This window comes from Centroberyx gerrardi, chromosome 21 (assembly GCF_048128805.1).
Source record: "Centroberyx gerrardi isolate f3 chromosome 21, fCenGer3.hap1.cur.20231027, whole genome shotgun sequence".
NCBI classification, from domain to species: domain Eukaryota; kingdom Metazoa; phylum Chordata; class Actinopteri; order Beryciformes; family Berycidae; genus Centroberyx; species Centroberyx gerrardi.
This window is the reverse complement of record NC_136017.1, coordinates 6,286,728-6,299,683: the sequence shown is the minus strand read 5'-3', so window position 1 is coordinate 6,299,683 and position 12,956 is coordinate 6,286,728. Positions and strand designations below refer to the sequence as shown.

General features: G+C 46.1%; 1 protein-coding gene across 1 annotated transcript in view; it reads left to right on the top strand.

Annotated features, from left to right (window-relative positions):
* The window catches only part of LOC139930488 (nck-associated protein 5-like), a 144,684-nt gene that overhangs the window by 83,914 nt on the left and 47,814 nt on the right, over window positions 1-12,956 (top strand). The window contains exon 6 of the mRNA XM_071923699.2: window positions 12,385-12,475. Coding sequence (XP_071779800.2) covers window positions 12,385-12,475 — 91 coding nt within the window. The remainder of the gene's footprint in view (window positions 1-12,384; window positions 12,476-12,956) is intronic.

The window sequence follows — 12,956 nt, the reverse complement described above, 5'->3', positions numbered from 1 at the left end:
TCAGACGCTTTTCTTTCCGCACCACTTACTAAAGATGTCTCCCTCCTCCGCCTCCACACAAACGAGCTAAAAGGATTTCGGTCTCGCTGTCTTGTTTAAGTCTTAATCTTCGTTTAAGCTTATCTGAATGCGAATGAGCGAGTGTGTGCGCACACTGCCAGTCAATACGCTTGGACACACCTGATTGAATGTGCTATGTTTATCATTCTCTTAAAGCCATTTTGATCTAAAGGCTTATGCTTAAATGCTTGAAATGTGTTTCTTAGACAAATATAAATAGTGAAGTTGATCCTATGTATGAATTTTTTTCCAAAGCCTTTGCCTTTCCATCAAGGCAAAGGGCGGCTGCTTTAAAGAATCTAAAATTTAAGATAGTTTTTATTTTTTTAACACTTTTTTGGTCACTGCATAATTCCATTTGTCTTATTTCATAGTTTTGATGTCTTAACTGTTATTATAATATGTGAAAAATAGTAAACTGTTTGTGTCCAAACTGGTAGTGTCATATACACTGTGTGCAGCAGCAACATGTGTGTGTGTGTGTGTGTGTGTGTGGTGTGTATTTACTCGTACCTGGCCCTTCGGTGGATTAACACGCTTACATGGCAGCCAATAATCGTTGGCGCTGTGCCCCAGTGGCAGATGGGACATCAGTGTGGTCACTTTAATTAGGGACTTACAAGCCAGCAAAAAAAAAAAAAAAAAAAAAAAAAAAACTCGGTCACCAGGCTACTCACAATGTCTTCCCCTGAACCTTTGCCCCAGTTACTTCTGCTTGCTCGGCTGTTTTCAGTCATTGGCTTATGGATGCACCTCCCATGCACACGCAGACACACATGTATGCTCTCCTCCACATGCGTGCTCTCCTCCACATGCGTGCACACTCGCTGTCAGACGACCTCTCATCATCTGCCGGTGCTTCGGTCCTTCAATTACTCGCATTTCTGCTGTTTGCGTTCTCTGGGACCTTCATCCATATCTCCTGATTGATTTAGGCCTGTTATTTGTCTCGCATTAGGGGAATAGAAACCTCAGTCCATCAATGTGTCTTTCGAGGTAATACCCGCAAATCATGTTAAGTGGACATCCAATCTTTTAAATAGACCGGGATCTGTTTGACCTCAGGCAGCAATTGATTTGCGTATTACTAATTAAGTGAGGCTGCGCCGTGCATGACGACAATGGTAGTGAAAAAAAAAGGCCAGGCATGGGTGTATCAATTTGAATGATGAAAGCCAGCCAAATGCTATAGCGCAGGTATCAAACGTTATGCAAATGAGCACTTTAAAGGGATATTTCAAACCTTGCCAAACATAGGGTTCAGTCATATTTGGCTAAATGCCTTTTTAGAGGTTGCTGCTTTTATGATGCGGTGCACAGGGGCGCAGACGTGCTCTGTGATCATATGCGAGACAGGTAATGAGCTGCTTGTTAGAGTGGCGCTTTATGGTGTCGCACACAGACACACACACACACACACACATGCATAAGCTGGCATACACACACACACACACACACACACACACACACAAACACACCCACACACAATGAAAAAGATCAGTCACCCCGCTACTGGAGCCAGACGAACTCCAGGGAATGACAGCTTCTTACGGCATGTGTTTGTGTGTGTGTGTGTAAGTGTGTGTGTTTTGCCTCTGTACAGCCCTGTAACGCTTACTTTCTGGCAGGGGTTGAATGTAGGGCAGGAACTCCCTGAAAACAATCGCCAAAACTGGGACGTCTGGCTACTTTCACCCACAAAAAGCTCCGGTTGCCCTCCAGAGTTGCGCTTTTCTGTGCGATCAGAAAGTCTGCATTCCTCAAGTGACTGGCCACTTACTCCAAGCTCCAGACATAGGTGTACACACACACACACACACACGCCTATATCCATTACTGCACACACACACACACACGCCCCTTCCCCCAACCAGCTGAGCTCTTAGCCTGGTGTGGGTCACATGCCCAACCCCTCCTGACTTGGGTCAACCCCCCCAAGGGCTTCACCGCCACTAGCGCGGTCTACCGTCATTAAACTCCCAACGGATTAGCGGGAGACTCCAGCCCACAGCCCCGCAGCCGTGTCAGCCCACCCTGGACGTCCCGCAAGCTCCATATGGGCGAGACATTTGGAGAGGAGGCAGGAGCAGGACAGGACAGGACATAGGACAGGGGAGAATGGAGAAAGAAAAGGACGGGGACCCGACCAGGAGCAGCACTTAAACCCCCTTCAACAGGTGACTGAAGAGAAACAGAAAGTGAAAGAGACACAGGTAGAAATATATAATCCACAGCAGGCATTCGGACTAGACTTCTACCCCGCAAGGAGACTCTGAGGCCTTGGCTACGCCCCCCCTCCCCCTCCTTTCCTCTGTTTCCACAGTCAGACAGGATGACCAGTGGGCAGACAGGGACATGGGGATGGGGCCCCGAGCTAATCTCTGGCCTGAAGATGAGGGAGGCAGTTTTAAGGTAACGAGCAAAACAGCACCTTCTTTTGGTTGCGCTCATTCGGCGCAACATCATCTTGTCATCTTAAGTGTTGGACCAGTCTTTTGTGTGGATGCGGCCATTTGTTTGGTTTCGCTCCACTGCGTTTTGTTTTGCTTGCCGTGCTTATCCTCTTAAAGACTTTAAACTTTCTTCATTTGAGTCGTCCCTCTTCTGCCTGTGCGCACCGTTGTGGAGATTAGGCACTTCCAGAAAGGAAAAGGAGAGGCCCCTTTGCTGCCTGATGCTCTCATGTCTACTCTCTCTCACACACACACACACACACACATAGAAACACACAAGCTGTGGCCCTATATCTTGGAGTTTGTCTTGTGCTTGCCCTTTCTCTTGTTTTTTTTTTCTGTCTTGTTTTTTGTCACATTTGCGTCCTTTGTTCTCTATAAAGCACTTGGTGACAAACCCATTTGCTAAAGGTGCTTCGCAAATAAACTTGTCATGACTTCATTTCGCCAGGCGTTTGGAGCCGAGTCGGTCATTGTCACCCGGAGCACGTGTGCACTCATTGGCTAAACTAAGGCATTTACCACCGACCCGGTCCACTTGACTTTGAATCATCGCCGTCTTGAAAGGCTCTCTTCGTGGCAGGATATGGGAGACTTACGGCTAGACTAACAACAACAGCAGACGATGACTGGTGCCTACAGATTTACAGCTCAGTGGTGTATTCCTTCTGCACATTACTCAGTGTGTGAGGACATGTGTGTGTGTGTGTGTGTGCATGTTTGTGTGCATGTGTATGTGTGTGTCGTGTGTGCCGGGGATCGATGATGTAAACAGGCAGGAATGGCAGTGCTTTTCAAGCCTGGACGTGTTGTTTGGACAGTCACGCTCAGGTTGAGATCTCTCCACGGTCCGCAGAGTAAAGTTTCAGCACTGTGTGTGTGTGTGTGTGCATGTGTGTGTGTGTGTTCATGTGCTTCTCTCATTAGCGCCGCACTACTCCGCTCTGCGCACTGGACTGCACAGCTGGACCGGCGAATGCTAATACACTCAGAGAGGGAGCTGAGTGATTGCGCTCTGTTTGCAGATCAATGCCCTCTCGTCTAATCACGCAGCATCCAGCCACGCCTGGCCCCGCCGTTTTCATTTGGTGCGTTCGAGTGGCCCCCCCACATGCCAGGCCGGCTGCGGGATTTAGCCCGGATGAATCGGGCCCCTGTTCAGCGCGACACATCTGGGGTCATTAACGGGAGGAGGGGAATGTCTTTGAAGCCACTTCCTTGTTCCTGCCCAATGGGGTCGCCGACTGTTAAATAGATAATAGGTGTCTGGACTATTTTTGGAGCACCTCGTATTTAGAGGATTTATTGGTCCATTTTGACCCCTCCCTGTAAGTCCCAAATTTGAAGAGCCGCGTTTGCAGGGAATTATGTCTGCTTTGACTTAATTTGGAGTTATTCCACTGTTACAGTTACAGTTAATTGCCAGCCCATAAGAGAGCTTTGGCACTACCACACTCGCCCACTTTTGAGAGAAGAGACTACAGTCCATTAACTGAAGCCCCACGCTGGGTTTGTGTGTCAAACTGCGACCTACTGCTTGCCTGTAACTATGTCACAGCGACACAAGCACTTGCACACGCACACTTCGCTCCGCTCACTTCCGCCTTGGATTAAACATGCTGTTTATGATGTTTATAGGCATGCTAAAAGAGGTCAGATTACAAGCTTGTGCGGAAGTAGGGCATCCATCCTCGCATCGCGGTATGCTTTCCCGTTCTCTCCGGCTTGTAGAGCTGCTGCTCACTGATTGTAGCCTACAGACATGGAATACACACGCTGACCTTATGGTTGCAGTATAGATTTGGTTGTCTGGCAGTAGTCAACAGCCGCTCTGGTTGACACACATACTCCGCAAGTTGTTTTTATTCTGCAATATAAGCTAATTCACTATGATGTGATGGTTTTCCTGCAGGACATGCCAGTCAAACATACTCGAAGAATCCATTTGTATTCATTTCTATAAATTATGTTTTTTTTTCTAGGTAATATCAATCAAATTAGTGATGCATTGTCAATAGGTGACGCGTTTTTTTGCGAGAAAATTGATTTTTGATTCAGAAAGTTAGTTCATTTTTTTCAGAAATGGCGTTTATCTGTTAATCTGTAAATGAACTCTTCACTTCTTTATGAAATGGAAGAAGACCACCTTAGTGTTCCAGTGCCTCAGCTCAATAGTAAACTTGTTAACTTCCAGATTCAGTAGGTGTGAGCCAGTCTGCAGTGCCTCAGCGGCAGCTCGGTTGCATCCGGTGTAGCTCTGAGCCTCGGTCCGGCTTCTCTACTCCCCCATCTTCCCAGTTCCCAAGTGGTCAGTGGGAGCAGTTGTGGGGCAGCTGTGGCTCCTGGTGTGAGTAATGGGCTTCACACTGTCATCATGAATAAGGTTTCCCACTGGGGTCTCTGTTTCTCAGTCTGTATCTGTCTGTCTCTTACCTCTCTCTCTCTGCATGTGGAGCACACATGCTTGTGTAATCCAATGGGGAGATGCATGGCTATGAGAGGCGATGGGTAGATGGTCTGGACCAATGGCTTCCTCATTGCTAACTGCTTCCTTTGGCCAGAGTTGAACATGTGGGAAGGCCATAGTGAATTTGCTCTCTAAATCCTTCCAAATGTAGTGGGTCCGCTGGAGGGAAGAGGGAGGAAGAACTTAAATCTGGTTCCCTCCATTATGTTCTTTTAATTTATGCGCTTTTCAGACTCGTCCTCAGCTGCACCCAGTCAGCCATGCGCTACTGGTAAGATGTTTTGTGTTGCTGATGCTGCAAATCAGTATTCAGCTTAAAGAATTCTTTGGTAGAATGGTGTTAAAATATTTATGAGGCTTTTGTTGTCGGGCTGAGAGAGTAATTGTTGCCCAACATGGAAAAGCAGACTTGTTATCGGAGATAGTTTTTGTTTTTCATGCATTATTGATCTTTACATTCAGAGCTTTAAAACGGTATCTTATATAATAGAGGTCAACAAATCATTTTGTCTGAATTATTAATTATTGAACCAAAAAAAGTGCATTTTTATCAAAGTGATGTAAAACAGGTAAGGTTAAATGAGCCTGGCGTGTTTGTGTGGTCACAAATATGTGAATGAAATATGACTGTCTGGACGTACTAAGTGCTTTGGCCTTTTGGTCTCTTTTTCTCCGGCATGTGTGTCTCGTTGATAAGGTCAAAGGTCACCAACGAAAGTCAGTGGTCATGAGGGCGAGGACCTTTGTAATGCGACCCTGCTGTAACGTGCGTGACTGACCCGCATGACTTTTACAGCTCAAACTGTCCTCGAGGCAGTAAACTGGACGCCGCTCGCCAGATCTGAGTCTGCCCCCCTTCGCTCGGGTCACGTCACTCGAAGGAAGGGTCCCCTCCGCATGATTCCTGCGAGGGAAAAACACAAAACACAACAACTGCTCAAAGAGGATAATCGTGGCTTAGCGTTGGGTTAAGCGAGGGCAATCAGCCCGGTGGGCGTACGTAAGTGGAGATTTGCTGGAAAGGAGTCTGACTAGAAGAATGGGATATTCTTATGCCGAAATGATGGACAGTTTTCCCGGGGCCGGGTGAGGTCGGATAAGGCGATTGTAGCCGCTGGCGTAGTGGTCACGCGACGGCCCCCGATGGCCTCGATTCAGCCACACAACCAGGTGATTGTTCTCCCTCTCACTTCACCAGCTTTAGGATTTTCCAATTGTTCACTGGTCAAATCTGATTAGAGGGTCTTGGTGGACCTGAGCCTCTGACAGCGCTGATAGAGTGAGAGTGTCAGACTGAGAGAACCTGCAGCGTCACCACAGATCTCTGATACCTTCCACCCACTGCTACACTTTGAAGCTTCTTTATTTTCCAAGGTGAAATGTTAAGAGATATGTGTCCGTATATCCGGTTCTTAGGACTCTGAGCTTGATCACTCCAGTGTTAAACTTGATACCGTGCTCTTCTGTTTCTGTGGCTTCGCTGGACGGCTGAATCTGAAACAAATCATTGAGGGTTTTATAATGTTATCCTCATTTTAGGCATCAATATGAGTTAATTTTGCCAAGTTCTCTAGGATCAGGGGAAATCAACGGAGCACCCGAAGAATTTGAAGGTAGCGTAGACCAAGACAGAAGGCAGATGAGACCAGAATTGTTAAACCTCACAAATGAGATAAAGATATTACAGAATCTTTTAAAATTGCTCTGCTTTTCTCACGTGAAAACCTTGTTACTACACTTATTTTGGTGATTTCAGTGTTTTCCCTTCAAATGAGCATTGGTCTTCTATGGGGTTGAGAAAGTTATACCATCCTCCGGCTTATAAAACCCTTTCAAACCTCTTTAGATAAACTCAAAAATGCATAGCAGTCAAACTAAAAACTGCTTTTCTTTACTCCTGAGAAGCTGACATTTTGCACAGGGTTTTCAAGAAGGCATACTTTCATTTTTCATTCATTATGTAGACGCAGTGTAACCTATATACTGCTGCCAAGGAATGCTGGCACTTAACTTAGCCAACCATGGGGAGGGGGGGGGAGATCTTCCAGTGACTCCTGCTTGGTCCGAGCTGTGAAACATGCAACGATGCAGGCAGCCATTGGCAGGAGAGAGATTACTAAAATAAACAAACAAACATCCAAATAACAAATGCGTTAAAGGAAAGTGGCACATTCTGGGAGATTTGTGACCCGTGATTGTCTACAACAACGAACTGCAAGGCTGAGATAACACTCTGATCATGCAGCGAGTATATTGGCACTGTGTTCGCTTTTCTTGCGCGGAAAGTGTTGGTTTTTGGCGAAGCCCAAAGCCTCTTAATCCCTGGGAGCCAATAAAGACACACATCTTCTCTTCACACACACACACACACACACACGTGCGCTCACACACTGACCGACAAGGCAAGGGGGGGATCCCTATCCTTATTTCTGCTTCATCCCTACATGCCCATCCCTGATTCTCGTCTGATCCTCCCAGCATGGGCCCTTCTCTTCTGGAGAGGGCTTAGCATGGGACATATGGGAAAGTCCTCGCCTGCCAGATCTCTGTCTTTGGACCGGCTAGTGTTGGATAATGACACACTGGAGACACGGCAAGTAGAAAATGAGAACAGGAGATCCGCTGTCAGGCTGACTCGGTGTAACCGGGGCCGAGAGGCTAACCATGCTGCCTGTCGATCGGGGGAAAAGCACTCAGGCTTTTGTATTATGACTGCGTGGCCTATTTTGTCCCAGAGACCCACATTACTGCAATAGAGTCTGGGTCACTTCAGTGTGTTGAGAGCTGAGCGCTGGATGTTCACTCTATGCCTCTACTTACGGAGCTTAGGGACGTGTGCGCAGTGTTTCTGGCGTTATTCCGGAAAAACGGCGCCGCTAAAAGCGAAGGAAAATTCAAGATGGGGTAAGTTTGAGCGACTCTTGTCTGTGTTGAGAGACTTTGTCCTTTGATCATTTTCAGGTCTGTGGAAGGATTTGTCCAGTTGTAGGCTGGAACAGTGGAAAGCTTATGCGGCTGCCGTTTCGTCTAATAGAAATAGTTTTGAATAAAATGCATTTTCGTTTGAAGTCCCAGTGTTGCTGAGGCTTTTGACAGTTTAATGGCCAAGAAATGGCAAGAAGAGAGAAGAAGTTCTTCATATGTTAACGGGCGCGAGCTTGTTAACCGGTCAGTGTGAGACGGGACGCAGCGTCTCACCTCTAATCGCCCCTGTGCATTCTGATGATGCATCAAACACACTTTGTTCACCTCAGCAGCACGCCGTCACATCAAAGCTCTAGGCAGCCTCTGATTGTGTGCATGTATGGGGGTGGATTGGCTGGGGGGTGAGGTTAGGGGGGCTGGGGGAGGGGGGGGGGGGTGCAGAGGATCGTCAGACCTCAGGCTGAAAATTGATTGGACCCTTAATTGTATTTCCTGGACTGCTGACGAACAGCGTGTTTGAAATTCAGCTCGAGCGGCGAAAGGGTCAGGAGAGTCAGAGTTTGCTTTCGCCTCCACATACGCCACCCCCCCCCAACACACACACACGCACACACACACACACACATACACACGATTCGTCCTTCCCTTCCTCTCTCCTTCCCTGAATGATGTTTTCAATAGGTCACTGCTGAGCACTTTGAGATTAATCACACTGAGCAAGACGAGCAAGATGTTTTTTTATGTAAAAAAAAATGCTCTGTTTGTCATCTAAGAGTTATATTCCATCCATCAAACGGCATTTAATAGTCCGTCTTACATGTAAATAGCTTTTAGTTGGCAGAATTTATGGTAATGACAAATTGCACTATTTATCTTCTGGGATTATTTTGTCCCATTCTGTTCTCTGCAGCATTGACTGGTTTTGGAACATAAATATGTTTATTCACATGTACAGTTAAGCTTTTTGAATGAGGTTAGCGCTCCAGTTAAACCTCTCCCAAGTACTTTTTAATGAATTGTTACTGCTTTGATTAGCATAGAGAGAAGTGCTGTTTAATAGCATTATGCACTGTTTGTTGGCATTTGTAATCAGTGCACCATCAAATGTGATTATTGGGAGGTAATTGTCCAAAGCGTTCTTATTAGTGTTGTTGCACCGCATGAGTTACTTGTGGAAATGAGATGAGAACTAGTCCACTTCAACAAGAGCCCCGTATTCAAGATGACAAAAGAGTGCAGAAATGTAACACGCTTATTCAGCCTGTTGCTATTACATTTGGAGTGGCTTGAAGTAGTTATTGATATTTTCTTTCGCAGAGAAGAGAATACACTCTAATTTACGAGGGAATTATTGGTCTTGTATTTTTGCCGGCGTGTGCTGCCTGGATAGAAGAAATCTTCACACCGATCGCACCTAGTCTGGGGAGTTTCTGTCCACATTAAGCCATTCCAGTCACTCAGCCCCACCGCTAAACTTCACAGACTTTTACGGCTCTGTCACCGCCATCAAAGGGGCCTACGGTCCGTCCAGCGAGACGCCGCACATCTGTGACTTCTGTGACAGCCTTGAAACGGAAGCGGCATGGAAAGCAAGGCGGCTCCAGAGGACCCCGGTTCTGCTTAGAAGCACAAAGGGTCTCTTTCAGGTGTGCAGGTATGCCACAGATGCAGGCCGGCCTCTCATAACAGCCGCAATCCCTCAGCTGAAGCACCAGACTCTTCCCTCCCCCCTCCGCCCTCCTCCCTCTTCCCCCCCAGCCACAACACGGGGAAGCAGACGGGTCGAGGCTTCAAAGCGTTTTTTGTTTTTTTTAACCGTGCTGCCACTTAGCAATGCGAGGGTCACTGGGGTCCCGCCACCCCCCGGCCTGCATGCTGGCGGCGTGTCAGGAGGTTCTGCACGTATGGCCGCACCAGCTACAGCAACAAAACGACACGTCATTCATTTCATTGCTTTTTTATGTTCATTGCTTCTGCGGCTTAGTTGGCATGTGTCGTGTGTGCGTGTGCGCTGCATCAACAGAATTGTGACTCCATCTGTTGGCTTCTCTAATGGTATTGCAGATATTTATTCATTTCTGGTCGCCATCACACCTATACAGCGGTAGCCACTTGTCATGCATTTATCCTGCATCTATCCCACGTTAATCCTGGAGGCAGTTTGCTCTTGAATGTTACATAGCGGACCGAATTAACACATTGCAACATAAAACTCAAAGCAAATTGTTGGGACTTGTATACAAAATGTCTGTAGGTGGTCGCCTGCCCAAATCCCCTCGGTCCGCGCCCGTGTACTCGCCATGCTGATCGTGCCTGTCGGTCAGTCCTTGACCTGGCGTCAGCACCCTGGACTCCCGTGCCGTGTAAGTCACGCCCCCCTCCGCTCTATAGGTTGCGCTGATTAAGGCCAGCATTTAAAGCGAGAGCCGGAGCAATCTGCCGCCGGCCCTGCCTGCCTCTTCGGCCGTTCACTCAGCAGCTAGAGGCCTGATTACAGCCGGCTTTATGGCTCAGGCCGGCCAGATGGTCTGGCTAGCGCTGTCCTCCCCCTGCTCCGCCTGCCTGCACCCGTCCTGATCCAGCGCCGTACACCAGCCAGGGCCGAACTACTAGGAAACTGTTATATAACAAAGCATAAAATTATAGTTTAAGTAATTTAAATGAGCACGGATACTCCATTTTGGTACAGACAGGGATATATATGCGATTATTTTTAATCAAACTTTGAAAAATGCATTCTGAATGCGTAATTCAATTGCAAAAGTTAGAAAACTCTCATTGGAAATACTAATCTTTGTTTGATTTATAAGCAGGCTTTTCAATTGGCTTGACAAGTATCCAGACCTTCTTTCACACTGACAAGCACATGACTCATGGGTTCATGGCTGGAAACAGCAGTAGGCAATAGTGCTTTCTAACACGAATGACGTGCAACACACACAGGGTGAATCCCACTCTAAGTAACTTGTAATTTCAGTTATCGTTGTCCATTTCGGCTTTGCCATATGAGCCATTCCTTTGCTCGTTTAATCTCACTGTAAATCAAACCAGCAAAAGAAGAACCTGATGGTGTCATGAAATTCAAATGATGCCCACCTGACAATAGCAAAGCCCTTCTTTTGTCAAAATGTTCCTTTTTTTTTTATCACCGGCTGGCTATCACTCCCCATCCGCCGGGGCTCTTGAATGTCAGCATGTGTTTTATCTTCTCATTTCCTTTGTTTTGTGACTTACACGATCCCAGCTGGGTCCAGGATCATCTTCTGTAGCTTATCTGGCGTTGCGGGAGTCTTTTTTTTTTGGACAGAATCAGGAAGTGAATGCATGTGGGGTCAAAGTTCACCCCGCAGCTTGAGGGATAGAGATGACATGTGGGTCTTATTCAGATGGAAATAGGGAGAGGCATTTTCATGTGCGCAGTGTGGTACCTGTTTTGCATGCAGCTTGCAAGGTTAGCAACGCAAAGCAGAGGCACAGATTGTTTTGAGCAGGCCGGGCCTTGAAGGCCAAGGTCATTCACTCAGTCAGTGTTTGCCTGTGTGATTGCACTTAATTCAGCCTATCACCACACACACACACACTCACACACACACACACAAAGTCACACACAATAAGTCAGTAAGTACCATGTTTGCCCATTTGGTACTCTATCTAGTTGTTTCGACAGAATGTGCCCCACATACTGAACCGAGCAGAAGTTTGGATACAGTCCAAAAAAAATCCCACTCATCCATCTTGTGTCTCTGGCACTGATTCAACCCCATTCTCTCCTCATTTTTAGTGTGTGCACTCTTGTGTGTGTGTGTGTGCCTGCCTGTGGTGTCTGTGTATATGAAAAATCACAATGAACTCGCAGTGAGGGATGCAGTGATCGTTTTCAACACCGACAGATAATGAAATTCCAAAACAATTTAGGATAATAGATCCAGTTTTAAATGTTTACATTGGTACCTATTAGTACAATTGATTTCATCGATCACTCTTAAGGCCCAAATGGGTCTGGCATCAAGCTATATCTCAGATCTTTTAACCCCGTGTGAGCCAGATCGCGGCCTGAGGTCCTTGCCAGGTTCCTATTGGCTGTTCCACTGTCTAGATTAAAAGCAAGAGACAGTCTGGTCTTTGCCATCAGGACTCCTAGACCTTGGACTGACAGTATCATCTTTTAAATCACTTTGAAAACACATTTTTACTGACTTGTTTTATGCAATGACCTTTTGTTAAAGTAATAATCCATGAAATTTTCATATGAATCAGTGCCAATAGTGATTCAGCCTATACCCAGCACATAAAAGCTTTTTTATTTGCTGTTCTAGAACCTCCTTGTTCTAAACGCCCAATCTCTATTTTCTGTCACGCATTTTCTAACTTTGTTTTGAAGGAGAGATGAAGATGATGAAGATTATTACTATTTCAGGTACATTACAGTATGTGTGAATGAGCGTGTTTATCGATGGCGATGTGCCTTGTTTGTTTCAGGATGGAAGAGACGGTGCGGTCGCTGCTGCAGAATCAGGGCGTCCTGGAGCAGACTGCTGTGGACACAGTGGACATCATGAAGGCCTACAAGGTAACCCAGCCCTGCCCCCTATGTGAACTACCATTCCCAGAATTCCTCAGTCTCTGCCACGCTTACTGAAATGAGAATAAGAGAGACAGTTACGCATTTATTGCTGATTTGTATGTTATGCAAATGCTGGATTTAGTTGTCATAGTTGCAAGAGGGAACAGAGGGAACATATTTTTAATTTTTAACGTAAAAAAAACATATCTAAAAACATATCTTTAAAAACATAATGTTACCTGATGTTCATTGTGTAAAAAAAAAAGAAAAATGCATTTGATTATATCACGTAAAATTATTCAGTTTTCTACTCAGATGTCCAAAGAAAACGAATATGTTCACTAATAATATATAGTTATATTTACTTGCCATTACATGCCAGTAATCATTTTGTAGGAGTAGGTTTCATATTTTCCAGATGGCGGATATCTCATTTTGCAGTGAAACCCCTTATATTTCTCGACCAGCAGATCCACAGTGTTGAATA